This window comes from Chrysoperla carnea, chromosome 1 (genome assembly GCF_905475395.1).
Source record: "Chrysoperla carnea chromosome 1, inChrCarn1.1, whole genome shotgun sequence".
NCBI classification, from domain to species: Eukaryota; Metazoa; Arthropoda; class Insecta; order Neuroptera; family Chrysopidae; genus Chrysoperla; species Chrysoperla carnea.
The window spans coordinates 104922556-104950548 of NC_058337.1; the positions used below are offsets into that span (position 1 = coordinate 104922556).

The 27993-nt window shown below is 29.5% G+C and overlaps 4 protein-coding genes across 7 annotated transcripts; 1 reads left to right on the forward strand and 3 right to left on the reverse strand.

Moving 5' to 3' along the window:
* Window positions 1-982: 982 nt before the first annotated feature.
* LOC123290408 (eukaryotic translation initiation factor 4E type 2) lies at window positions 983-27468 on the forward strand. Its single transcript, XM_044870578.1, has 6 exons — window positions 983-1035; window positions 1375-1515; window positions 23957-24158; window positions 24239-24316; window positions 25282-25475; window positions 27406-27468. Exons 1-6 carry the CDS (start codon window positions 1016-1018, stop codon window positions 27437-27439), a joined length of 669 nt encoding a protein of 222 aa, XP_044726513.1. The 5' UTR covers window positions 983-1015; the 3' UTR covers window positions 27440-27468.
* Window positions 2050-5796, reverse strand: LOC123290410. 2 transcript variants are annotated; one of them, XM_044870583.1, is made up of 3 exons: window positions 5606-5796; window positions 3331-3408; window positions 2050-2272 (listed from the first exon to the last, which is right to left on the reverse strand). In XM_044870583.1, exons 1-3 carry the CDS (start codon window positions 5724-5726, stop codon window positions 2130-2132), a joined length of 342 nt encoding a protein of 113 aa, XP_044726518.1. In that variant the 5' UTR covers window positions 5727-5796; the 3' UTR covers window positions 2050-2129. The 2 variants fall into 2 exon arrangements, with proteins under 2 accessions (XP_044726518.1, XP_044726517.1); XM_044870582.1 differs by lacking the exon at window positions 5606-5796 and adding an exon at window positions 4296-4475.
* Window positions 6588-9769, reverse strand: LOC123290412. Its single transcript, XM_044870584.1, has 3 exons — window positions 9531-9769; window positions 7502-7582; window positions 6588-6897 (listed from the first exon to the last, which is right to left on the reverse strand). Exons 1-3 carry the CDS (start codon window positions 9682-9684, stop codon window positions 6794-6796), a joined length of 339 nt encoding a protein of 112 aa, XP_044726519.1. The 5' UTR covers window positions 9685-9769; the 3' UTR covers window positions 6588-6793.
* Window positions 11753-20443, reverse strand: LOC123290409. Of its 3 annotated transcripts, none has more exons than XM_044870579.1 (3): window positions 20123-20443; window positions 12401-12478; window positions 11753-12025 (listed from the first exon to the last, which is right to left on the reverse strand). In XM_044870579.1, exons 1-3 carry the CDS (start codon window positions 20385-20387, stop codon window positions 11919-11921), a joined length of 450 nt encoding a protein of 149 aa, XP_044726514.1. In that variant the 5' UTR covers window positions 20388-20443; the 3' UTR covers window positions 11753-11918. The 3 variants fall into 3 exon arrangements, with proteins under 3 accessions (XP_044726514.1, XP_044726515.1, XP_044726516.1); XM_044870580.1 differs by lacking the exon at window positions 20123-20443 and adding an exon at window positions 19347-19569; XM_044870581.1 differs by lacking the exon at window positions 20123-20443 and adding an exon at window positions 18664-18926.
* Window positions 27469-27993: the final 525 nt, after the last annotated feature.

Consider the following 27993-nt stretch of genomic DNA (forward strand, 5'->3'; position numbering starts at 1 on the left):
AGTTTAGTCCCAAGTTTGTAATGCTTAAAAATACTGATGCAACGAAAAAAAATTTGGTATAGGTAAATCGATCGGAAATCGATCCGAAATATCGTTTTTTTCGAAAATTACACGGCCAATCGGCAAATAAACTCGATTTTTTAATTTCTTGGGTCAAAATTACCTAATAAACTGAGTTTCATCAAATTCCGAAACAAATAATTTTTTACGATTTTTTCGAATTTTTCTAAGGGGTACCCCTTGAAAAAATTGCAAAAAATCGATACAAATTTATCGTCTTCAATTTCGATAAAACTCTGTATATAAGGTAATTTTGACCCAAAAAATACAAAAATCGGTGAGAGCACAAAATTGTATAGTATGTATGTTATGGTTATATCAGTGATAGTATCAGACAGAGTAATCAACACTGTCCATACATGGTATTTCGACAATTAACTCAGTCAATTGTTTGTTTTCTCTTGTTAATAATGTTAATATTAAAATAAATGCTATTTTGTTTCAAATATTGCAATAAATTATTATTTTATTAATATTTGTTATTGTTGTTAAAAAACTTCACTTTATTTTATTTATTAGAAGACAAAAAAATAAAAATAAACTGAATAGAAATAATTTAAATAGTACCTAATTCCCGCCATTTAAAAAAAAAAAATAGTTCACTGTAAGTGCCTTTCTCCAGGGAGCTTTTTGAACAACAGTTCATGTACAGTAGAGTTGCCTATCTATGTAATAAATTATAATCTGTGATCATACCAATACCAACATAAAGAAATAAAAACTTTCTAAAAATTACTACAAAAAAATACAAGAGAACGTGAATGAAAAAAAAAACGTACATATAGAAAAATAGAATTATCTAATTATTAAAATATTGTAAACTTTATTATTAAATTGACAATCTGTGATAAACTTTTTTAAATAATTTGCATACAAAGGGTTGAAAATTATATTTACTATATAATATATATAAATTATTATATATAATATTTACTATTTAAAAATAAAAATAAACATGTCTAATAAATTCGAAGCGTAAGTTATTTAAATGTCAACAGCTGGTCTTAAATGCCTTTTAAATATAACAATTTATTTACGATTAACAATTTAATTAATCTTACATATAAGTTCTTGCATTTTTAAGTAATCAACTTTTAAATATTTGTAATCTCTAAAAATAACTTCTATTTTTTCCTTGTTGAAAAATTTTAACCTAATAATTTTGTTTATTTTAACTTAATTATGAATAAAAATTTAAATAAAGTTACTTTGTTTAACTTTTATAGAATAAACTTTTAATTGTTTTTTGCGTTTTTATTTTGGAATACAACTTTTTTGATTTGATTATTGAATGATGTTCTTTTTTTATTGTAGTTTAAAAGAGCATGGCGCTGACAGTACAGATAGCGGAAGTGGTGATGATTTAGATGTAAATACAGTAAATAATACACAAGACTTAGCGCCTCTAGAAATACCTCCAAATGAGCACCGGTTACAACATACGTATTGGCTATGGTAAGTGATATTTTTAATGTTTGTTTAGAAATAAGCGTTCATTAAAGTACCTCTTTGACTCCAGTTCAGAGAGCATTTGATCAGACTAATACTCGATCTTAAAAACTATGAATACTAGATGTATTCTTAGTATTTGTTGCTAAATCATTCAATTTGTTGCGCTTCATGTCTCTAGGTATTATCATTCTTGATATATAGCACAGATTATAGTTTATTACATAAATAGATAGGCAACTCTACTGTTCATGAAATGTCCAAAAACTCCCCTGGAGAAAGGCACTTACAAAAAACTATTTTTTTTAATGGCAGGAATTAGGTACTATTCGAAATATTTCTATTCAGTTTGTCATTTTTTTTAAAATTTTATTGTATTTTTTTGTTTTCTAATTAAATAAAGTGAAATTTTTTAAATAAAATAATAATTTATTCCAATATTTGAAATAAAATAGCATGTTTATTTTAATATTAACATTATTAATAACAATTAATTATTAGTTTAATGTAAGTTAAATGCAATGTAAAACCAAATTTACCAAATTTTCAGCCAATTTTAATAAGGGAGGCCTTTAACCATTTAGTTTCTGCAGGGTTCTTTTAATGATCAATATAATAACTTAATATTTTGGTTGATTTGGCGTTGCACTATAATATATTGGCGGTGCGTTATTCGGATAATGTACAGGTGCATTATTCGGATTACTCGAAACATTATACGATGGTGGGGCATCTACTACATACGGCGCTGGCTGTTGTTGTACTAAAAAAATTTAAAACAATTAGTATAGAATAGACACTTTTTTCACAAAGTTTGTTTAAGTCCAAAAAATGTCATCTAAATTATCGAAACCGTTTTTTAATCGTTCAATTAATTAACAAAGTTAAAGTTCAAATTTTTGCAAGGTAACATAAACATCTGTTATGAACTGTTTTGAATCCAAAGCGTTTATATACATAGAGAACGCGAGTGATCTGCTAGACTGTAAGTGTATGCGATATGATGAATGAGAGAGAAGACTGCCCCTGTTGCCCTGTCACAGTCATATATCATTATCATATGATGCATAAAGATTTTGTGTCTGCTATTATACTTGTTTTGTACAAAGAGGTTATATACAGTTTTTTATTATTTTTTTCTGAAAAATGAAAGTGTTTGATTTGCATATTCTTCAATATGTGGCCGCAGTTTATACGAAGTACTTAATTTGTTTTTTTCAGAAATATTGGTAGATGAAAGTTTCTTTTGACGCTTCTACTTTTTGAATAACTTTTAATGTATTAAATAATATTTCATAAATAGTTTTTTTAACTATTTACTTAAAAGCAATAATGCAAACAATATGTAGCCAATGACATATAGATTAGACAAGGGCACAGGATAACTCACTGGTAGTCTTCTCTCTCTAATTCATCAAATAGCATGTTTTGGGCCCTGGCGTTCTCTAGTTGTATAAACTCTTTGGTATATGTACTATCAATTGCCATAACAAATGACACCGTGATTCATGGCGCACGTTTCTGAAATGTCATAATTTTTTTAAGCGAGTATATTTATTGCAAAACACTTTTAAATGTAAATATTTGATTATATCAATCAATTTTTTGGTACCTACAATCGATTCGACGTGTTTTTGGTACATCGAAAAATTTCCTGGAAGTAAAGTAGTAATGCTTTGATTCGAATAATATCAACAAAGCTTTTAACATTGGGGCATGTTTAATAAGATAGCAAACGAATTCCCAAATGTTAATTAATTAATTTTTTAAGTCGATAAATCGATAGTAACAAATTTATTTACGCGAGTATTTACTAATTACCTGTTATAACATGTTGCTGAGGTGGTGTCGCAATATAACCTTCTCGTCCGTTAACATTTACTAAAGTTATCTGATACCCTGAAACAAAGTAAAACTTGTTAAATAAATTCTAGTATTATGAACGTATAATTATTGTGGATGTTACACTGCATTAAATAAAAACTGCATGCACAAATTTTTTGATATATATATATATATATATGGAATGACATGTCGGATTACAGGGGGCGTCGGATTATCCAGGGAATTACCGGAATTCCACTTTTCTCCCAAAAATATTTTTATACCATGTATATGAAATATATTAAGGTATACTAAGTTTAGTCCCAAGTTTGAAAAGCTTAAAAATATTGATGCTATGAACTAAATTTTGGTATAGGTGTTCATAAAATTACCTAATTAGTCCATTTTCGGTTGTCCGTCTGTCATCACGATAATTCAAAATATCATGATAACGTCTTGGGTCCGTAGGACCCATTTTGTAAACCGTTAGAGATAGAACAAATAAAAAAAAATTCCTTATAAAAAATAAGCAACTTTTGTTTGAAAATTATTTCGAAAATATCACTGTTTACTCGTGAGGGTGCAAATTAGGTTCGAGTATTGTGTAGTAAGTATTATATGAGAATATTAGTCATGTGTGTGTGCCATGTATGTATGGCTGGCTATCTCCCTCTTTACTGACATGACGTGAAAAGACAAACGATTTCGTAATCAACACTGTCTATACATGGTATTTCAACAATTAACTCAATCAATTGTTTGTTTTCACTTGTTTATCAGTGTACTTGAATAAAAGAAGGCGATAATGAACTAAGACGTCATTTCCGGTTTTAAATCATTTTAGTAACAAACAACTTTTAAACTAATTATTTAAGAATAAAAAAAACGATAACGAAAAAATAATTTACACGAAGTTTTTACACCAATTTTTGGATATGCGTTTGAAATAAAAATTTCTATACCTTGTTCTGCAAGAGCTTGTTGTTGCCTTCTTTGTTGTTTTCGGTAATTAGCACCACTCCAACAACCAAGTCCGCAACACAAGAAAATAAAACATAAAGAAAATATCGGTATTAAAAACTCTGCTGCCATTTTTTCACAAAAATATTAAACAGTTTATTTGTAGAAATTCGTAAATAATAATTTTTTATTGAGATATTGATTTTAATTAATAATTTTAATATCTTATCGTATTCATGTTTTTATCTCAGATAAAAGGATATCCAAATTCCTTATAATTACTATTTACTATTGTGACGTATACAAGGTGATCCATGTCATAATAGCAGCAGCCCCGAATTTAGGAGAGGGTAAACCGGGGAAAATGCGTCGAATATTATAATATAAATTGGTTTCCGAAGTTAGATCCAAGTATATGTAGAAAAATAGAGACGATCTAGCGAAAAATATTTAAATTACTTGAATGCAGTTGATTTTAGCCAGGAATTTGCTATATTAAAAAAGCGCTAGTAGTCGAAATTCACGAAAAATCAAAGGCATTCGACCTGTTTCGAAATCACGAAACAATCTCTCTAATCTTTAGAAAAAATCTCTTTCTCCGTCGGGATCTCTCCCAGGATAGATGGATCCAAGGTTTCGAACTCGAACATCTGAATCTAACGCCCTGTAGATTTCTACAGGTGCAAATAACCTGTATGGATGTTTCGTCATCCTCCGTAGGGCTCTACAAGTGGGATCATTAGCGATCTCCATATTGTGAAGGTGATAGTTCAATCGACAGTGTCTGGCAAGAGTCCCACCACCTTTCTCAACTGTGCTTTACTAAGTTTCAGGCGAGCACAGTCGCATGGTCTAGCTGTGATTATACACAATTTGGCCTGTCGCATGCCCTCCTCAAAGTCTTAGTAATCAAGATGGGCTTGTCGAAGCCATTCTTTGATTCGGTAAATTACAGAGCATCTTGCTATGGGAATGACAGGCTCAGGTGAAAGAGGCGTTTGAGACGACTCCTCTCGTGCCAACGAGTCTGCTGCTTCATTCCCTTTAACGCCTGCATCTAAATTCCATTCTTAAAATTCTTTACCTCCATGGGCGTAAAAATTTGGGGGATTTAGCTACCAAAAAAAAAACTTGGGACTAAACTTAGTATACCTTGATATATTTTATATATACATGGTATAAAAATATTACAAGCACTTACAGTTAACACTATCTATATATGATATTTCAATAGTTAACTCAGCTAATTGTTTATTTTCACTTGTTTATTTATGTTTAATGTGAGTTTCTTACAAATAAAATAATTGTTTACCTTGTTCTAGAAGAGCTTTTTGTTGTAATTGTTGCCTTCGTATTCCCCACAAACCAATTCCAAACACAATTAAAAAGACAATTAAAAACACTATTGGCATAATTATGAATTGTGCCGCCATTTTTTTTTTTTTCAAATAAATTAGTAACAATAATAATTTAATTGATGACACAAATGGTTTGTGCTTTTGATATTATTATTATTTTACTGGAACTTTTAAAATTAATCATATTAATATATAATCATAAAATATTTTTTTTAATCTATGAAGGATAACAATTGGTTATTTTTATATCGTTTATAAGGTGTCTCTGTGAACAACAGTCGAGTTTTGTGCCTTGCATTTCAGTTTAAATTTGTATGTTTTTAAAAATCATTAAAAATTATAACAATAGAAACAATCTGGCCTTACATATAGCAATTATTTCTACACTGAAAAAAAATTAAAATAATGACAACCTCATCCCGAAGTTGGCCGTTTCATATTGAAATACAGTAAAAATACTCTCAAACAATTACCTAACGATTGGAACAAGTACAGCTAAATATTTGTATTTACAATATAATGGAATTGAATTTAAAATATGAATTCATTGATACAAAATCACTGAAGTGATATAAACAAAATCATTACTTCCAGAGAGAGATTGATTTTAGTTCAAAGTCATGCATTTTATTGATGCAAAATAAAATTGTACTTAGTTGGAATATATAATCGTGTAAATAAACACAATTGCAATTTAGATTGCAAACCTTTGGAAAACAGTTTATAGCGCCGTCGTTTTCGTTTATTTGTTTGAAAATCGTAAAAAACTAGTTTAAACCAAAAAGTTGCATTCGTGTAACTTTTTTGGAGGGCCTCAAATAGTTTGGTTAAATAAAAAATAAATTTGCTACGTTTACCGTTTATAAAATATTAAAAATTTATTAAATTGTAAAAATTGTTTTAATTATAAAATATTTATAAAAATAAATAGTTAAGTTAGTAAAAGCGTAATTATGTGACGATATTTTAGGGCGCTTTTCTCTTAGTGCAATTGCAATTTGCGCTATCCATTTTCAAAATAAATACAATAGCCAAAAAGCCGAGGTTTTAGCGTCTAAAAAGTCGCCCTTAGATCCACAATATATTCTGGTATATCTGTATCTTAAATGTTAATTATATTTACAAAATAGCATTAAATACATTTAATACTTCGTTTGGTCCGAGATTGAAGTGTATCCAGAGGCCTGGGAATAGTTTGAATTATATGGTGGTGGGGACTGTGGTCCGGGTGGTGGTACCTGTTGCACTAAAAAAAAATTACAATTAATAGTTTAAGTTAATTTTTTCCCTTAAGTATTGTAAAAAAAGTTTTGATTTATTGCACGGTACATACATATAAACCAGATACATGCTTTGTAGTCAAAAAATGTGTTATTTTTAGCTTTACAATACCACGCAACTCCATGTGCAAGTGCTGCTTATAAATTTTATAATATCTCTCTTCAATCATCAATATTCTAACTATAGTCGTCTCTGTTTATCAAATGATGGACCTTCGATGAACTCATAATTAAATTAAACTTTTGTTTTTGTACCATCGACAACTTTATATTTTTATGGTATTATTATAAACTACAAGATAGTCTAAATATTTTAGATAGTTTTTTATCACACTCTCTAGATTTTTTCGTATAGAAATATCCAATTGAAAAGGATATGATTCATCATTTTCTCAGCCAACTTTGAACAATAAAATAATAACGAAAAGCCCGATGACCTAGGAATTTTTTGTGATTTTTGGAAATTTTGTTTATCAAAAAATGTATTTTTTGTATTATAAATACGTATTTCGATTACAATTGTTTCACAAAAAATCGTTTTATGCTGTAGGCGTGAGACGTTATAATTACCTTGTACAACTTGTGGTTGTTGAGGTGGTATTGCAATGAATCCTTCTCGTCCGCCAATATTCATAACGCCAATTGAATAACCTAGAGGAAAAAAAAAAAGAGAAAAAGGATCAATATAAAATTCGACTAGAATTTGTAATATATTTATATAGGGTATTAGAAAAGTGTCGGAACAACAGAAGAACATGATTAAGGTAGTATGAGCGCCAAGGCAAGTTTAGACTTTCGCTTGGAATTATTTGTACCTTATTTTAAATTTGGATGATTAATTTTGTAATAACTTCTTGAATGTAGACGAAAAATAAGAATAAAATATTTCGATATCTGCCTTGGTTTTCGAAATATCGAATGCTAAATAATTCAACAAAATTTTCAATGAGATGAATCAATTATATATGAGCTTATGGTTCAAAACAAAAGTTTACCGTATGATTATTTTCAAAAAATTCATTCTTCAAGGGGGTAAAATAGGAGATGCAAGTTTATACGAATCATTATCATTTTTGAAATACTTGTATGCATTTAAAACACTAGGAAGGGTCAATTCTTACTGGAGGATCAACTTTTCCTGTAACATATATATATATGTATTAATGATAGAAAATGAAAAATTATTTTAGGAAATTGCCTTTAAATGATTTTAAAATAGCAATTTTTGCAGTTTTTTTGGAGATGCCCACTAGTAAACGCCCTAAACACAACTCTTCTCAGGTGTCAGACGTACTTCAAATTTAAATTATTAATTTAAAGAGTAAAATCTGTAATTTCTGATTAATTAATTCTTAATTTATTTTTAACAATAGAAATTTAAAAAGCATATTAGCATATTCTGAATAGCAAATCTTCATCAAAACTATGATTTTGGAAGATTATAAAAAACATTTGACTGATATTCAGGGGTCAAAACTTCAGGTACCTATTTCAATTTGCACCGAATTCATTTTTATTCCGAATAGATGATATTCATTCATAATTTTAATTACAAGTATTCATCAGTCAAAATTAAGAGTATAAAGACTGCATTTCGCGATTAAATAAATTTAACACGCAATAACATAATATATTTTTGAATAAAAACAAAAGACCTTGATAATGAGTCGATATATACCGGCTGGTTCTATATAAATTTCCCATCTCAATTATTTATTAAAATAATATATGAATAATAATAAAAAGTCAAGTGTGAGTGGACCTCACATGGCTACAGTTCCACCCCGCCATTAATAATGTCAAATAATTTGTAAATTTGATTCAGTTTGACGCAAATTTGTTTAAATTTCGATTTTTGCCTCAATTTCCTAGATCATTTTTTTGTATTATATAAATACGTATTTCGACTACCAAGTAGACATCATCAGTATGAATTATCTAATCGTAATAACTCTTATTGTGTATTCGTTGCTAATTTGGTGGCGAACTGCACCTATGTTGTCTGTATGTCCTTCTGTCTGTCGACACGATAATTCAAAAACGAAAAGAGCAATCAAGCTGAAATTTAATGCGTGCTTAGGACGTAAAAAGTGAGGTCGTGTTCGTAAATGAGCAACATAGGTAAATTGGGTCTTATTTTGTAAACCGTTAGTGATAGAACAAAAGTTAAAATGTAAGAAATGTTCCTTATAAAAAAATAAACAACTTTAGTTTGAAACATTTTTTTGTAAACATCACTGTTTACCCGCGAGGGCGCAAATTCGGTGTAAACTTTATAGTATGTATTATATGGGAATATCAGTTATGTGTGTATGGCTAACTAAGAGTGGATATCTTTCTTTACTTACATGACGTTAAAAAACAAACGATGGCGTCATCAATACTGTCTATACATGGTATTTCAACAATTAACTCAGTCAATTGTTTTTTTTCACTTATTTTTAATGTAACAGTACCGTATTGTCAATCTAGTATAATTTTTTTGATAAATGTGAAAGAAACACACCTTGAAATGTTTACATACACTCGATAATGGGAAGCTTTTTAGTGAAACTTCCGGTATATTTCATAAAATAAAACAAAATATTTAATAAATTACCTTGTGCCGCCAATTCTCGTTGCAATTCCTGTTGTTTGCGTTGGTAATAACATGCGTAACCTGAAGCCAATATTACAAATAACACAAACACGGTTATCATAATGTACATTGGGGTGTAGTCAAATTGAAAATCGTGTTTTGGAAAATTTGACATTGTTGTTATTGTTATATTAATAAATCACTTTTCTTAAAGGAACACAAAAATCAAAATGTATTTGTTTAAACAGTTCATATAAGAATGACATAATAGTTTCATAATTATATTTAGTTGATGTGTTTTACCTTGAAATAAAAAAATCGGGTAAGAACTCCACACAACTTCTATGTACGTTTTGTTTATTCACTCTCACTTTTCATTTAGGTTAGGTTAGAGTGGTTGTCTTGGCGTGGGACACACTTAGACCATATCATCCGTTGTGATGTCAAAAAAGGGTTGGCCCATCCCCGGTCACTACTCCATGAATGGAGAGGTCGTTAAAGAAAGACTGGCTCAAGTGAGTCCATCTCCTCGTGGCAAGAGCTGGGTATTGACAGAGAAGATGAGATCTCGTTTCTTCCTCTGCCTCACTTTGACAGCTCCTGCAGTATTCATGATACACTATCAGGCTCAGGAGTTCAGCGTGCCTGCCTGCCGTCTAGCCATTGTCCTATAATAGCCGCAACAATTTTGTGAAGGCCTTTGGAAGTGATATAGGATCTTCGGAATGCCTACGATTATACTCAAGCTATATCTGTCTTGTAATAAGTATCACAAGTACGTTCCTCCCTTCATCTAAGATCGGCCTTTTTTAATTCCCGAAACTTCTGGATGTTTATTGAATGTAACTTAACACTAATATAGCTCATACATCAGAATAACACATGAGCTATAATTTATAAAGATATATTAAAAAAATTAAAATATAACATTTCATTACGCAATCTATGAGCATCACCTGTGTATAACAATACCCCTATTTCTAGTGTTATGGCAGAGGGATAAGGTGTGAGCAAGAGAGGTGGAATCTATAATGCGGTGGTCTTTATTTTTAAGCCCAGTGAAGCGGACAGGTATCAAGCTAGTATTTGATATAAATAATTTAAAAAACGACACACCCTATTGTACACGCAAGGAATATCGAGATTATAATATTAAAAATCGATTTTGAATTTGCAACAAATCCTTACGTTTTAGGGTCCCCAAATCGCAAAAGTACCATTTTTAGTCATTGACTATTTATGAATATCTCCGTGCGTGATATCTTTTTTAATTTCGTACCCGTTTCTGTCCACATTACTTGAAAAAAAAAAAAAAAAATGAATTGGACCGTATAATCGTTGCTGCCTATTACTGGCTCAATATATTAACGGGTGTTATAGGGCATTGACTTGGAGGAAAAAATGCACTTTGATACAGTACACCACAACTATTGGAGGAAATGTCAAAACGAAGGAAAGAATAAATTATACTTTTAAGTCAATCTTTGTAGACATGTCAGAGTTGGAATGGAAGGTCGACATAAAATATTCAAATCTCTTCTACTCTTTCTTCTTTAGTTTCTGGACGTGACCTCTTTTAAGTACCACAATATTTTGAAGCTACTGCAACCAACTGTAATCTAACCTAATGTTTAGTTTAGTGTAAATGCTTTCTGCATAAATCTAAGGCCCACTTCATACGATTGACATTTAGGTTGCAAACGTGGTGGGAAAAGGTTTGTAAGCAGTTGATTTTCGTGGTTATTTATTTAATAATGGTTAAAAATTATTTTGCAGCTAAAAGTGGCATTCGCGCTATGAGGACTAAGGATTTTTAGGGTTAAATAAAAAATAAATTTACTACGTTAGGACCGTTTATAAAATATTATTTAAAATTTATTAAATTCTAAAATTTGTTTTATTACAAAATATTTATTAAAAAAATAGTTAAGTCAGTAAAGGCCTATTCATACGAAGACTTTTTAGAGCGCTTTTTGATCAATTTTCGTTGTTGCTCTATCCATACCATTAATGCGTTTTTGAAATCAATAACAAAAAACGTCCGAATCTCACGGATACTTTGGCTCATTATCATAAAAATATTTTACTATAATATATTATTATCTTAGATATTAAATTTTTTATATTTACAAAAATTAATTATTCCTTGATTGCGGAACATGAATAGCACCAGAGGTAGCAAATTTTCCAAATTCACATTCACACTATAAAATTAGTTAAAAGGACTAGCAATAATAACTGTGTTCGATGTGACCGACATATTTTATTGAATTTTCACGCATAACAATTTCAATTATGTTAACTTTGAAAACAATTCTTACAAACCTTTGAAAAAATTAAATGTCTATTGATTATAGTGTGAGTTTACAAATATTTCTGTGAGGTGGCGCTTATTTTGGTTCTGTACCTCTAGTACTTCGTTTGATGTGGCATTGTAGTATATACAGGTGGGTGTGAATAATTTGGATTATATGGTGGCGGGGCTACTCCAGACGCAGTTGGCGGAGGATGTTGCACTAAAAAAAATAAACAAATTATGTTAAATAAATAATTAAAAAAGGGTCGAGGAATTAAGCAATAAATTAAGAACGTTTTAAGAAAAAATCAACAAACTGTGATATTTAGTAAATTAATAATTTAACCAGTCACGTACAATTCGGAATCGTATAAGATTAGTTCCGTACCATCGTACCGCTATAACAATATGTTAAAATTTGTTAGGTAATTATATGACGGAATGGAACATTTGTAGTGGCAATAGTAATACACAGTCTCAAAATTTCAGCTGTCTAAGTATTGAGTTTAATGAGATACAGCCTTCTGGCAGATAGACGGACGGGTAGGGAAGTCTTAATAATAGGGTTCCCGTTGAAAATGTGTGTTATAATTACTTTGTACAACAGTTCGTTGAGGTGGTGTTGCAATAAATCCCTGTTGTCCATTAACACTAACTACCCCAATAGAATATCCTGGAAAAAAAAGAAAAAAACTTTAATAGAATAATACGTAAAAGAAAATTTTTATCTTCGTAATCATGTATGAAATATTTTGGTATTTATTATAAATATTTTCCTTATGGTTTTTTTAATTCATGGAATTATTTTGTAATACATTATCTTATTTATAACCACAACAACTCATCGAACGATTATGTAATATTATAATATTATCTAATAATATTCTTTTCGCTCTTACACTAGAAAAAAAAATTTAATAATGATTACCTCATCTCGAAGTTGGCCGTTCCATATTGAAATAAAGTAAAAATACTTTCAAACAATTGCCTAACGATTAGAACAAGTATAGCTAAATATTTCTATTTACAATAGAAATAGGACTGAACATAAAATATGAATTCATTGATACAAAATCATTGAAGTTAAATAAACAAAATCATTACTTCTATGAAAGAGTTTGATTTTAGTTTTAAGTCATGCATTTTATTGATGCAAAATAAAATTGTACTTAGTTGGAATATATAATGGTGTAAATAAAGCGAATTGAAGAATTAAAAGAAAATTTCTTTGCGTTTGCTTTAAATAGAGTATTTGGTAATAATGATCGCATATCCATCATGTCTAGTTATCTTAGGACACTAAGATAAATAGTATCACTTTGTCGCGGATTCAAATCCGACTTGAAAATATCTAAATTTGTTTTATATAAAAATATTAGCAGGAAAAACCTTTTATTTTTTTCTACCTGCTTGTGTCGTGACAATCACATCAGTATTTTGTTATAATATTTATAAATGGTAGAAGCAATCAAAAAAAGATTGTTTAAAACTTTGTTGCATTTCATAACAACAATATATAAAATTTGTTGGGCATTATATTAGTAGGTGTATCACATTCGTGGCATCATTCTTCATATATGATCTCGCGATGAGGTTAAGACAATCTTATATCGTTGGTATTAAGAATTTTTTTTCAGTGTACTGCATATATATTTAGGTTTTTCCGATAAATATTTAGTCACCCTTCAGTGAGAAATATCATAACTATATTGATGGTAAATCGTAGATAATGTTGAAAATAATTTTTTTATAAATGATAAAAGAAAAATTTACCAAAGTCTGCACCTTGCACTCAAAATCGTAGGTTTCTGTGAGCGTTTGATAAATCAGATGAATATAACTATACTAATTTACAGTAATACTGTTCAAACATGTACATGCATGTTTTATTACCAAAGATTGGTAATAAAAGGCATATGACACAAGTCAAATGCATGGTAGGGATAATAAAAAAGACGTCAGCGCTTCCAGTGAATAATTTTGGCGTTAAAAAGTGCTGATATGAAGGCATTTTAATTTTTTACATGTAAATAGTATAGTAAATGTCAAATGAAAATTGAAAAGTAATAATTAATTAAACTTGTTGCATTAGAAATTGTGAAAATAAGAAACAAAATTGCATAAATATTTTTTAAAAGTAATTTAAACATAATTACTTATTTAAATTTGATAGAAAATCAAATGACTATTTGCAAGCAGCAAATAGTCATGGAAACAAAATTTTCCATCTCAAAGTTGAAGTGATTAAATTATGAAATCATTGGTCGTGTTTAGTTATATAAATTTTATTTGTGATAAAAAAAGAGATTGATAATGTATGGCGATATTAAATTTCTAGAGGACCTACATTTTTGTTCGCTTATTTTTATGCTGAACAAGCCTATTAAAAATTTTATATAAATACCTTGCTTGCGCCGCAAATTCTCGTTGAGCCTTCCAATGTTTACGTTGGAAATAATATAATAAAAATACAGCCACTATTAAAAATATCACAAATACTGTAATCATGATATACGTGGGCGTTAAATCAAATCCGGAATCTTTTTTTGGAGATTCTCCCCACGAGTCCCCCCATTTTGGAAAATCTGACATTTTGTTGTTTAAATCAATTTTAAGGATAACTCAACACAAAAGCTAAACTAACTTTATTGACGACAAATTAAGAATACTGCTGTTGTTTTCATAATGCTTATCGTTAGTTCATGTTTACCTTGGTATAAAGAAAAAAATTTACATGATGTTTCCCCATTTTATTTCTTCTTTATATTTTCTTATTATAAGGGGGGAGAGTAGTACCATGGATCAAAATTTACATTTATAATATATCAAAAGAGTAGTCTCTGTGTATTGCACTATTATTCCTATAAACTACGCATTCCTATGTGTGCAGATAAGAAAACAGTGTGTAAGTTTTAAATTAATAGACCATTGAACAACGCGTGTGGTGGGTCTGGTGCGACCTTTGAGGTCCACACGAATAACTTCTCTGTATAAGAAAGAGTTATCATAATAAACTCGACCTACTCGAAACGAGAAGTTAATGTAATCAAGTCAGAGGAAAAATTTGGCGTTCGGTGAACGTAAAAAAAATTCCAGAGCTTTCCCTGGAACTATAAGATATAGCAAGTAATATATTATTTTAAAAAATTTCGTTATTACAAAAGGTTGAAAATATACCCGGTACCACTAAACGGATCGAATTATCTCGTTGGACTTGTTGAGAGCAAATAGAGTAACATGATGATATCAGGCTTATTAAAAAAAGCACAAATATTATTAGCATAAAAATATAAAATGGAGTGTCATTTCTGAAATCTGACATTTTATTATTTTTAATCACTTTGAAATAATAAACATTAAAACTAAACTTTCTTTAATAATAGAGTGGTAATATTATTTCTTATCTATCATTATTATATTTAATTGATGTAAGTTACCTTGGTATAAGGAAAAAATTAACTGCGGACTATTATTATACTAACTTGATACCCGCCCGCTTCACTGAGTTCAAAAGTAAAAACCACCGCTTTATAGCCTCCACCTCTTTTGATCTCACTTATCAACGTTCCATAACACTTGAAGGGATTGTTCTACGCAGCTAAAAGATATGCACAGTTTTCAATTTTTTAAATTGTAAAGTAATCATAATTCATAGAGTATATCAGAAAAGGTAGCCATGAATTGTGACATTTACTATTTTAAATTTTTACAGAAATCTTTAATTTATGGTTCAAAATGATGATCATAACTCTTCTCCATCTGTGATCATCAATTAGAACCATAAATTAAAGATTTCTTTTTAATTTATAGCTCACGTGTTATTCTGATGTATGAGCTATATTCTGTACAGTTTCATTAAAAACCATTCGCTAGTTTTTGTGTGAAAGCGTAACAAAGAAACAAACAAACATCCTTACTTTCACATTTATAATATATAAGGATTCTGCTTTGCATTGTTTTCATTAGTATGAAGCATATAGGCGGTGGACGCGAATCGTAAAATAGAGAACATTCTTCACATAAAAATATATCTTTGAATCGAAAATAATTTTACTTGAGCTAAATTCTGGGTTTAAATTCAAAGTATTAAAAAAATATTTCATTCTTAGCTAAGGAAAATGGCATACGGTACCAAACATTTGTAATTTTTATCTCAAGAAAATCTTATGTTGATTTGTTAGAAAAAGAATTCCAACCAATGTTTTGATTTTTTTTATATTCTATGTACATATTAGTTGAATAAATCTACTGGATTTTGATAAAGAATTCGTTAAATTTTTGCAAATGGCTAATTTTTTTCTTAAATAAGTTTCTTGTGTTGTAAAAACATACAGAAAAAGATTTTGGTGTATATCAATTACATTTATTACCACATTACACAAACCAAGATAATTGTCTCAACTCAAGACAACAATGGATTTGAATTGAGTTTCTTGAACTTTAAACTGACTTCATTTTAATATTTTTTGTTAGCTTTAGTATTTATACAAAAGCGGAAGTTGGGATGCGTTCTTAATTTAAATTCCAGAAAAATTTTGTAGTAATAACTCTTACGCCCAGTATTTCAATTAAAGTTTAAGTGAAGACATTTTTTGAGCTCTCACTGTATTTTACATGCAGGTAGAATGGTTATTTTATACAATCCTCTGTTTTGCCTTTTCGTCTTTGGGTTAAGCTTTCAAACTTATTAAAAAAAAAAAAAAACTTGAATATTGACATAAAGTACTAAATGTTGACATAAAAACAAATTCAGAAAATTGTAACTTTTAGAGGAGTCGCTGTGTTTTACAATCGACAGATTTTTCTATGAAAACCGTGATTCTGAAAATATTAAGCCCGTTTTTTGCTGTTAATAGCGTACATACATGAATTCAAAATATTATTTAGTTACCTTGTTCCTTTAATTCTACGCTAGGTTTGGTTTTTTCTTGTTTTTTTGTTGTTTTTTCCCGAGCCGTATATTGTTTTTTTATTAAATGCAAACATTTAAAAAATGCATCCAAAGTTGGAAAACATTTACATATTAAAAATATACATAATATAATGAGTAACACAAATGTTACGATAGAAGTAATTGTTGGGAGATTTTCTTTAAAATCATCCCAAAATTTTTCTAACCACCCTTTAGGATTAAAACCATCCCAAAAATTGTCGAACCATCCCTTGGGATCAAAACCATCCCCTATGTTTTTTGAAAAATCTTCTACTGTTTTTGAAATATCGTCAACTTTCTCTTTTAGAAATTGGCCACTCTTTTTTGAAATATCTCCAACTTGCTCATTTAAAAATTGACCACTCTTTTTTGAAAAGTCTTCAGCATTTTTTGAAATATCTTCAACTTTGCCATTTATAAATTGACCGCCTTTTTTCGAAAAGTCGTCAACGTTTTTCGGAATATCTTCAAATTTCTCTTTTATCGCTTGAATATTCTTTTTTGAAAAATCTTCAACATTTTTTCCAAAATGTTGTAAGTTTTTTGAAATATCGTCCCAAAACATTTTATTTTATTCACTAACTTTAATTAACGATCACAAAATTAAACTAATTTGCTTGATTTAATAATGCGATTATTTTATAAAAATTTTATGTTTTTATTGACGGGTATTTCTTTGTTTTAATTTGGGAGGAAAAATATGCGTGGAGAATCCCCACTATCCAATTTGACAATCTTTTCATTGGTATTATCTTATTGGCAGAGTGGCGCATGTCATAGAAATTTTTTTCTTATCTATGAGGAACTATAACATAACTGGTCTAGCTGCTAGTTCTTGCCATGTATGCGGTCAATGTCCAGTAACATTTGTTTAGTATTCTGTTAATTTTCTATAGGACCCTTTTAAAAAAAAATTATTCACGTGACCTAGGCCATGGTTCTTTGGTTGTTATATATAATATTGGTGTAATATGCGCAAATTATATAGTATGTATTATATGGGTATATCAGTTATATATGTGTGACATGTAAGTATGTGTAATGTGACAGAGTAATTAACACTATTAAACTTTTGTTTTATCTCTAACGGTTTACAAGATGGATTCAACGGATCCAAGACCCAATTAACCTATGTTGCTTATTTACGAACTCGACCTAATTTTTTACGTCCTAAGCATGCTATAAAAATTTCAGCTTGATATCTCTTTTCGTTTTTGAGTAACAGACAACCGGGAATGGACTAATTAGGTGATTTTATGAACACCTATACCAACATTTTGTTCATAGTATCAATATTTTTAAGCGTTACAAACTTGAGACTAAACTTAGTATACCTTGGTATATTTCATATACATGGTATAATAATGGTTAAAAAAATTTTATTTTTTACTATTTTAATGGTAAGAAGTTCAATAATTTTTTTAAAAACTTTTTGTTTATGTTTATTCTTATTTGTAGAATGCCTGAAGAAGGATCATAAAGATCCGAAACTAACAGCAGTTTAAGAATATTGTAAAAAATAATAAAAATATATAGCGAAAAATCTGCGAAAAATAATTTTATATTAGAAGTTTAAAAGAGTATAAGAATCGGTAATTGTTGATTTCTACATTACCTCCTTAAATAAATTAAAATAACCTATAAATATTTATCAAATGCAACAATTTTTGCACATCAATAACTCGAAAAATAAATATTCTAAATGTAATGGAATTTGACATGCACAATTTGAATTTTAAAATGTATGATTAGACGGTTTTTTAGGGAAAATAGAAAAAGAACAAAATTTATTATATATACTACGTGTGGATCGCGGTTTTTACATTGAGAATTTTGCAACTCAAACGATTTTACTCACTAAAAATGGTTAAATTTTAATATTTTTTCAAGTTTTAAATAAATCTTATAAAATATTGTTTATATACCTTGTGCCTGAGCAAGCCGCCTTTTACGACGCAAAAGACATGATGAAATTAGGATTATTATTATAATTATTTTAAATATTATGATCCAAAAAAAGATTGCGTTACGTCCGAATATCCCAGTATCCGAGGAATCGTTTGTGAATTCCGTCGGTAAAAATTCTTTTGAAGTTTCATCTGTCATTTTGTTTTAATTTTAATTTACTTATGAAACTAACTGAACACAAACACAATAAACTAACTTGCTAACAGTTGGTATGATAATGATGCTGTGATTCAAGATTCAAGAATGTGTGTTCAGATGATATCTGTGTTAGCTGATATGAGGAAACATATGTGTGTATGTTTGGGAATTCCCCACTGTGCATTGTTTTCCTTACTATTGGCACACTATAATTATTTTGTACGGTATTTCCAAACAAATCAACGCTTTTATACACTTCAAAATGTTTACAATCATGTAACTTTCTTATTCTTGGTTCTTTTGGACTCTTCTAAGAGTCATTTTAAGGAAAAAAAGGCTATTTTAAAAGTGCGCTACTCCAATATACTCTAGAGACAAAACGCGTGGGCTGTTTTTGATGATTCAGCAGTCAATAGACTTGTCTTAGAATAGGATTTAAAACATTATTTCAGTAAAAAAATCAACAAGGCCTATAAATTTAATCATAGTATTGCGTAATTACCTTGTGCCGCTAATTCCCGTTGGATCTCAAGTTGTTTACGTTGAAAATAACATGCTAAAGCAATGATCGATATTACAAACAACACAAATATAACCATAAAAACAATCATTGGGGTGTTATCAAGACCAAAATGCGAAGAATCATGTTTTAGAAAATTTGCTGTCGTCCAAAATGGATCTGATGTTTTAAAATCTGACATTTTGTCGTAGTTTTAAGTCACTTCTGAATAACGATCACAAAAATTAATTAATACGATTAACGACAGTAAATTTAAAATTGACGATATTGTTCATAAATGTTATAATTAGTTCACATTATGTGTGTGTTGTCCTTGACATGAGAAAAATGAATGTTTGGGGAATATCCCCACTAAATCCATTTTGCAAAGTTTTCGTTAGAATAAAGCATAGTGGCGCACGCGACAAACACAATATTCTGATTCTCGTTGAGTTTTTCAATGAAAATACGATGCTTGAAACTATACTCAACATTATTACGTCAGATAATTAAAAAATGGATTCAAAACAGTTTTAAGCTCTCAAAAATTCGTTAAGATGGCTCTAAATTTTAAACACGGAGAACGTATTTTGTGTTAGTAACACAAAACTAATGTGCTATTCCTTTTTCAAGGAAACCTCACCAATCTAGGTACTATAAAATTAAAACACTTAAATTAAATTTCAATTTTTTTTTGTTGGTAAGATTTTGTAGATTGGCTCAGTTTTATTGAATAGAAGTATACATACATAAAAATAATCAAAATAGTTTTTAATTACCTTGTGCCGCTAATTCTCGTACAGTTTCCCGTTGTTTACGATAAAAATAGCATGATAAACATACACCCAATATTACAAACAACACAAATATTACCAAAAAAATTTTAAATATTTGTGGAAAATCATGTTTTGGAAAATCAGATCCAAAAGATGTGGAATCATGTTTTGGAAAATCAGATCCAAAAGATGGGAAATCATTTTTTGGAAAATCAGATGGATTATTACCGAAATTAAAAGTTTTATCTCCTATCGTCCATGTTGACATTTTGTTGTTTTAAAATCACTTTTAAATAACTGAACACAAAAACTAAACTTACTTGTTTAACAATTAATTTTTGAATGACGATATTGTTTATGAAATTTTATTAATAAGTGTTACTTTGATACAGGAAAATTATTTTGGGTAATTCCCTACCTCTATTCCACTTACAATACCTCCATTAACCATTTATAAAAGTTGTTATTAGTATATGGTAAATTGGCGCAGGAACTCAAATTTTTTTTCTTTTATATTTATTATTTTATTTTGATAATATAGTCTATAAGTTAAAATAGACCTTTTTCACATTTTTTTTTCTTTTTTTTAAATAAAAGTAAATGTCTTGTTAATTAATTAAAAGTAAATGGGCTAATTTTTTTCTCCGATTTTTTTGAAGCCATATGACCGAGAAAACAGACAATGAAAATCATTAAAATTCAAATTGGCGAAAACGATCCGGAAACACACGATGTTACACGAAGCTTGGTTTGACGTCATTTAAAGTTGATAATAGTGATATATGTATTAATTAATACAACTGTTGACACTGTTTTATTGTCATTGCTTGTCGGATTGACATCACAGATCAGGTGTGCGGTGGAGCCAAAAAAAAAATCGTTTTAAAATATTTCATTATTATTAACAATTTTTTTCATAGTGTTTTAATTATTAAAAATGCGTAATTTTTGAGTTTACAGGCTCTACTCGACCTATATTTTCAAAAAAATTTGGTCGTAATTATTTCGTTTACGGATGCGCCAGTATGTGCTTGTCTAAATATTGTACTTTTTGTCTTATTTGTTGTTAAGGATGTTCCAGCATGGTATTTGCAGTTTCTATGTTAAAGCAATGGTACAATTTTTTTTTCGACAGAATTTAACGAAAAATTAAATTTAAGAATTTAATAATGCTTACTATTAATTCCCAAAGTTTCAGAAATTTTGACCGTTTAAAATGGGAAATAATTATGCCAACGTCCCAATTTCGATCAATTTACGTCAAAATTAATATCTCGAAAGTGAAAATTAATTTCTAAATTTTTTTTTTAGAATTTTATTGTATAAACATTTTTTTCTACTTTTTCTTCAATATATAATAATATCATAAAAATTGTTGGAGAGACCGGACATTTTACATGCTTTAAATGGGACATGACCCTCGAAATCGCGAACTTTGTCTTTAAATATCTCGCGATCTAAACGGTCAAAAATTATGAAATTTTAGGAATTCATAAATAAAGCTATTATAAACCCGAGAAAAAAAATTCGGCCAAATCTGTCGAAAAGTGATTTCATGCTGGTACTACCTTAAAATATAATTAGTGTAAAATCTGTAGGTATTTGGTTTGATGACGCGCGATCGATGGTAATTCCTTCCTTTTTATTATAAGATGTTATGCTATTTACACGTTAACGTGCATATAATGTTTATTGTAATTTTAAAGGCTACTAATGTACCACGTAAATAATAGTAATAAACTTATAAATATTGGGTGCGTTTGGCGGAAAAAAGCGCTTGAGAGCGCTTACTAGCGCTGAAAAACAAACTGTACAGTTTTAACTCTTATTATTTCATGGAATTCACATGCTATTACTGCATTGTTATATTTGGAGACTTAGCAAGAATTACATCTCCTGTATTTCGATTACTTGCAAGAATATTATACTAGCGGTTACCCAAGGCTTCGGTGTCGTATAGTATATAATTTGAAGGTTACAATGTATAGTGTCTTCAGAGCGCCACAACCTATCATGCTTGTAGAACAGAGCGCTTCATGTCATAAATGATTATATTTAAAAACTATTGTTTCTAAATATCGCAGTCAAGATTTTACCGTGAAAATATGAAAATTTTTTTACCTACACGGGGAAACGTGTAAACTAGACACTGAAGAAAAATGAAAGATTGGGAAACCTGTCAATATATCAACTACAGATTCCTAATATTTTTTAAAATAATAATCACATAAGTATACCTAAAAGGGCGTCAAATGAATGACTCGCCGATGCGCCTAGATGAATAAGGTCGGCCTTGAATATATCCATCTTTTTTATCCAACGGTAGTTGCCTGCTGTCGAATTTGCCTATTACCTATAAAAATTTTAAAACTAGACTTGATACCATAACAAAATTTGAAATTGAAATTAAAATTGATTAAAAAAGGAAGTTATAAGCATTTAAAGGTTGTTGCTCATCTCCTTTAAGCAAAATAGTTTTATGTGTAATCTTTATGGCGATACCGTGCAATGACGTCACGAAACAATATCTTCCTCTTTGTTTAATTAAGAATTTTAAACGTTCATATGTTGCATACTACTAAAAATTTTCAAAAACAAACTTCACTTTTCTGTCCGACCAGTGAGAATTCTTCAAATAAAGTGATAAAAAAATTTATTCAACATCTCTATTGTACATGAAAACTAATGATCCGAAAGCATGCGTAAAAGTTGAACACTAAATCGTTTATCGGCGCTATATATAACTTGTATTTCTATTACATGTGAAGGTCGCATTTAGTAAATTAAATGCGATGGGCTGGGCTTTATGATTTATTTATATTTTTCCTGGAAAATACTTTGATGAAAATAATTAAAGTTTATAATAATTATTATTCTTCTACAGTTATGTACACACTTATATCACAAGCTCGCGGCTTTAAAGAGGGACAATCGAGGCAATTTTCTCGTCCAAAAAGTAATTATCAAACAACTTGCAGCTTTTAGCCATAAGATACATGGGGGCACTCAACTTTTAACCCAAGGTGGGAGGGGACAAAGAGAAATTTGGGACCTAAAAAGAAGAAAATTTGTAATTTTTGGTCTAAAAATTTTAGAAAATTCAACAATATTTTAGCATAAACATACATTTTGCCAATAAAATTTGTGGTTTGTCTAGGCCCAGAGGCGGGCAGCCACTCCTCCCTGTTTTCCTCTTGATACGCATATGATAAAATTATGGACTTAGTTGAATGTAGCTATGCTAGAAATCTCAAATTCTAGAAATCAGTGTCTATTTATTAAGAGTTCTTAGGACCCAAAAAATATGAAAATCTAGCTTATTTAATGTTATAGAATTTTTCGAGACACCTTCAGGATCGATTCACATTAAAAAAAATCCATGTGATTTTCACATTTTTTAAAAGATGGTTGGATCTGTAGTTTCTGAAATGTAACCTAAAATCGTATATGAACACTTATCGTTCAACTGCAAAATGAACCATTTTCCTGGTAGGACACCAGAAAATTATTTAAGAGATTTTATTTTCCCAAAAAAACAAAAACAAAAAAAAAACAGGGAAAATTGATAAATTATATTGAAAAACCGGCTTACGCTATGGTTTTTCTTTTGCCATTGGCTAAATAAAAAAAACCAGAAAAATTTTTGAATCCATCTTCGTTACGACTATTATGACTGACTTAAAAACGTTTTTAGGTACTTACATAAAATGCATACCCAACGTAATTCATTATGGTTGAGCATATCTCTGTTGTCATATCACAAGTGTTTTAAAGTCAATTAGAATTAGATAAACAAATAAAACGGTAAAAATTTTATATTTGTGTTTATTTTTTTAGGTATTCAAAAAAACCGTCATCATTACGATATAGTCAAGCGTTACAATTAGTTGGGCGTGTAGCAACAGTTGAACAATGGTGGGCACTATATAGTCATATGATACGATTAAATGATTTACCATGTCACACAGACCTGCATTTATTTAAAGAAGGTATACAGCCTATGTGGGAAGATGCGGCAAATGCAAAAGGCGGCAAATGGGTAACTATTTACATTTATTGTCTTACTGTTCAATTTGTTTTGCTGTTTTCACTAAAAATAATCTTTTCGTTTTTTTTTAGGTGGTGAGACTGCGAAAAGGTCAAGTTGGTCGAGCATGGGAGAATCTTTGTATGGCAATGTTAGGTGAACAATTTATGGTAAACATAAATTTTATTTTAATTGAAATTAAAGTCCCTTTTTCAATTCTTACTATAAGTAAAAGTTTTTTTTGATAAAAATGCTCACAATGTTTATCTTAAACATTTTTTGATCGAAAACCAAGTGCGAAAATAGTCTGTAAGATGAAACTTGACTTGCCTTGGAGTCAGAATCTCTATTTAGGTTATTTTTACTTGTTGTGACTATCTTTTGCATGAGATACAACTGGGTCATAAAATTCGCTTTAGTGTCTAGCATAATTTGGTTTGTTTCCAGCTAGTATCGAAACATTTGGCGTGTTAAAAAACAATCCGAGGATTTTGAAGACGACAGATTTTAAATTGCAGAAGTCGTCAACGTCCGAAACAATATTTTGTGAAGCTTATCGATTAGCCTTCAACGCCGCACCCGAAATTTGTCTTATGAAATGGATTGACTCAAAAAGGTTGATCCATTAATGATATTGTATCGTTCATGGTCTTGATGTGGTTCACAGACATAGAGAATGGGCCAAGCAATATCCTCAAGAAATTGACCGTAAAGACGGCGAATACCTGTCTCTTTCTCATATACATAAAAAACATCAACTTCTTATATATTTGTCCCTCTTATAAATTTTTGCTTTTATTTACTGTACAGTTAGATAAGAACGTTCAGCCCATTCTCAATGTCTGTGATCTGATTACAATGGCTTTTCATTGCAGCGGGGCATTATTGCCATGCAAAATTACGGAATTTTGGACAAATCTGATTGTTATGGTCAAATTTTCTCATGCCAACATTTCAGTATGACCAAACAAAATATTCTTTATTGATCTTTGTCTTTCCAAAACGAATTTTTGTGAACCAAACGTCTCGTAACGCCATGTTTTAAGAAGTCGGCATACGAAATTACATTCATTTTTTTCTCCATATTAACAATATTATATCTACATCATCATTAACTATGTATACTTTTTTACAGGTAGGGAACGAAATATGTGGAGCAGTGGTGTCAGTTAGATATCCTGACGATATGGTAAGTGTATGGAATCGTACAGCGTCAGATCAAGCATGTACAGCACGAATTAGAGATACTTTAAGAAGAATTTTAAATTTACCGCCAGCAGTTCCAATGGATTATAAAACACATGGGGATAGTCTTAAAGATAGTCTTAAGTACGTATTAAACTATTACCCGAATAAAAAATAATAATAAATTTATTTGTTTTCAAAAAAAGAAATGTTTTTAAGTAGTTGTGTTTTTATTTTGGTTTTATTTTTTGTTCTTTCCTTAAATCCCTAAATAATTCAGTTGTTCCTAAATGTTTTTTTGGTTTTATTCGAATTACTGCATGATGGGTGTTTTTTATTTTTTATTTATGATTTTCGTAAGTATAAATTATTTATTTATTTTATTGTAGTTTTTTATAAGTTATTTGTTTCCGATTTATTTCGGAAATTTGCTTTTATTGTGTTTGTTTATTAATTAGTTGATGTCTCCTGGATATTTCTTTAAAGTTTCAAAAGTCTGCCCGAGATAAGTTTCTTCTTTTCAAATATAACTATCACGCGGCCGCGTGGGGTATAGTTTATGAGTCAAGATGTATATCTGAATCATAGATATTTTACTTGCATTTGAATCATTCCCATACATTTGGATTACTTCCTATCAAAACCTATTAACACTCATTCAAAATTTTGACCGAAAAGAATAGGAATAAATTGGCAAATTCATTTACTAGTGAACTGACTACCCTATTTGTATGACATGTAAAGAATAATAAAAACTCCACTGTTATTTGAATCAGAAAAGTGTAAATTGAAATTTGGTTTCATACCTCAAACCCATTATTATTTTGTTAGAATCTTTAGCTTCATTTGCTTCTAATAAAATGTGTAATTAGAACATTTCAGGTAACTCGAGGAAATTATATGACACTTATACAGATGTTTGTAAATCAACAGGGCCGGATTTAAACTTCTGCCGCCCTTGGGCACTGAAAAAAATACCGCCCCATCATTGAAATATCACTGAAAGTTATGTAGTTTTGATATCTTAATTGTATTATAATAATTTTTTCCACAGGCAAACACGCCTGACTTTTTCAATTGCGAATTGTAAGATTAAATCTTCACACTCTAAACGGTGAAGTACGCCCGAGTCGATGCATAGAATAGTTAAGCTATTGGTCGATTTGCAAATACAACTCAAAAAGATTCTTAATTTTTCCAAAAAAAAACACCAAATTTAAATTTTATGATTCCAGCAAATTAAAAAATCAAATATTACCATTTCAAATATTCTAAGAAATGAATTAATTAAATTATTTCGACTTGACAAATATTGTATGAGTCGAATTTCTTGAATTATCTATTAATTGATGGTATGGTTAATTAAAAGAATTTCTATTGAGAAATTTTGATGAGAATAAAAAAATTTACATTTTCCAAATTTTGCCGCCCTAGAAAATTTGCCGCCCTGGGCACTAGCCCCAACTGCCCCTAGTGTAAATCCACCACTGTAAATCAATTTAAATATATTGTTAGAATCAAATGATAAAGTTCGACTATATAGCGGGCAGTTGACTTAGGGCGGGGATGGCGAACCAATGACACGTGACACAATATTTTGGGCACGCCGCCGATCACTTAGTTCACTACGAAGTATTATATTACGAACGAAAATCTTAGGGTTTGCCGAACAGCCAAGGGCGGCTCATATTAGTACTAAACAAATACTTCTAAAATTGTATGAATAATAATAATGTGGCAGGTTAAATTTGGTTTAAAATTAGTTAAATTGATTTTTCTGGAAATGCACGTTTATACAGAATGTATTATTCTACGGTAATCATCGATTTATTACAAAAAGATGGCTTGTTTTTACTTAGGTACAAAATATTTCAGCGACATTTAATGATAACTTCTTTTAAATATTAATAAATAATGAACATAAAAAGAAGATTGTATTAAATGTAACGAGCGTTTTTAAATCAAGAGACGTATTTCAGAATGCTATCAATATAGAAAAACCTACAATCTTTTGGATTTGAAAAATCAATTGATAATAAAATAAAATTTTTTGAACAAAAACATTTAATTTCAGAGCATGGAAAACGAATCCAATTGTAAAAAGTTGATCTGCAAATGATTTTAGCTTAAATCGGAGTAGAATGTGAAAAAATGAATTATTTTTGATGAAAACATTTTACATATAAAAAAAACTTATTACTTTATTGTATTTGTTATAAAAAAAATAATGAAAAACAATTTATTAAAAAAATTTATGTTGTGAATTTTTGCAAATATATAAAAACCTTTTTTGAGAATAGAAAAAAAAAATCAAACTAAATACTTGTTTGAATTTTCTCCTATTTAAACGAATGCCCCAGGAGTGAAATGTTTTTGGACTGTAAGTATTAGACCTAGAGGCGGCCGCAAAATTTCCAGGGTGTATCTTTTATTTTAATGAAAACCATAGTATTTACGTTTATAAAGAATATGAGCACCATGATTGCTTGGTTATGACCCCAAGAGAGAGAGAAATAATTTTTTATTGCAAAATTTACACACTTGGTTCGTATGTTATTGTTATTGTGAAAACTTTGTCAAATTTTAAAGTTTTATTCAAAGAAACTATGATTGTTTGTTGGTCACTTTTTTTTCTTGAATAACATTTTGGAGTTTGGACTCT

Excerpts from the sequence above, each read along its gene's own strand:
- LOC123290408 (XM_044870578.1), top strand. The coding sequence starts at position 1,016 with ATGTCTAATAAATTCGAAGC. Across the intron at positions 1,516-23,956 it reads CAACATACGTATTGGCTATG|GTATTCAAAAAAACCGTCAT; the intron begins GTAAGTGATATT and ends TTATTTTTTTAG. Across the intron at positions 24,317-25,281 it reads TGTTAGGTGAACAATTTATG|GTAGGGAACGAAATATGTGG; the intron begins GTAAACATAAAT and ends ACTTTTTTACAG.
- LOC123290410 (XM_044870582.1), bottom strand. The coding sequence starts at position 4,425 with ATGGCAGCAGAGTTTTTAATACCGATATTTTCTTTATGTTTTATTTTC. Across the intron at positions 3,409-4,295 it reads ACAAGCTCTTGCAGAACAAG|GGTATCAGATAACTTTAGTA; the intron begins GTATAGAAATTT and ends ACTTTGTTTCAG. Across the intron at positions 2,273-3,330 it reads TCAGCAACATGTTATAACAG|TACAACAACAGCCAGCGCCG; the intron begins GTAATTAGTAAA and ends AAATTTTTTTAG.
- LOC123290412 (XM_044870584.1), bottom strand. The coding sequence starts at position 9,684 with ATGTCAAATTTTCCAAAACACGATTTTCAATTTGACTACACCCCAATG. Across the intron at positions 7,583-9,530 it reads ACGAGAATTGGCGGCACAAG|GTTATTCAATTGGCGTTATG; the intron begins GTAATTTATTAA and ends TTTTTCCTCTAG. Across the intron at positions 6,898-7,501 it reads ACAACCACAAGTTGTACAAG|TGCAACAGGTACCACCACCC; the intron begins GTAATTATAACG and ends ATTTTTTTTTAG.
- LOC123290409 (XM_044870579.1), bottom strand. The coding sequence starts at position 20,387 with ATGTCAACATGGACGATAGGAGATAAAACTTTTAATTTCGGTAATAAT. Across the intron at positions 12,479-20,122 it reads ACGAGAATTAGCGGCACAAG|GATATTCTATTGGGGTAGTT; the intron begins GTAATTAAAAAC and ends TTTTTTTTCCAG. Across the intron at positions 12,026-12,400 it reads TCAACGAACTGTTGTACAAA|TGCAACATCCTCCGCCAACT; the intron begins GTAATTATAACA and ends TATTTTTTTTAG.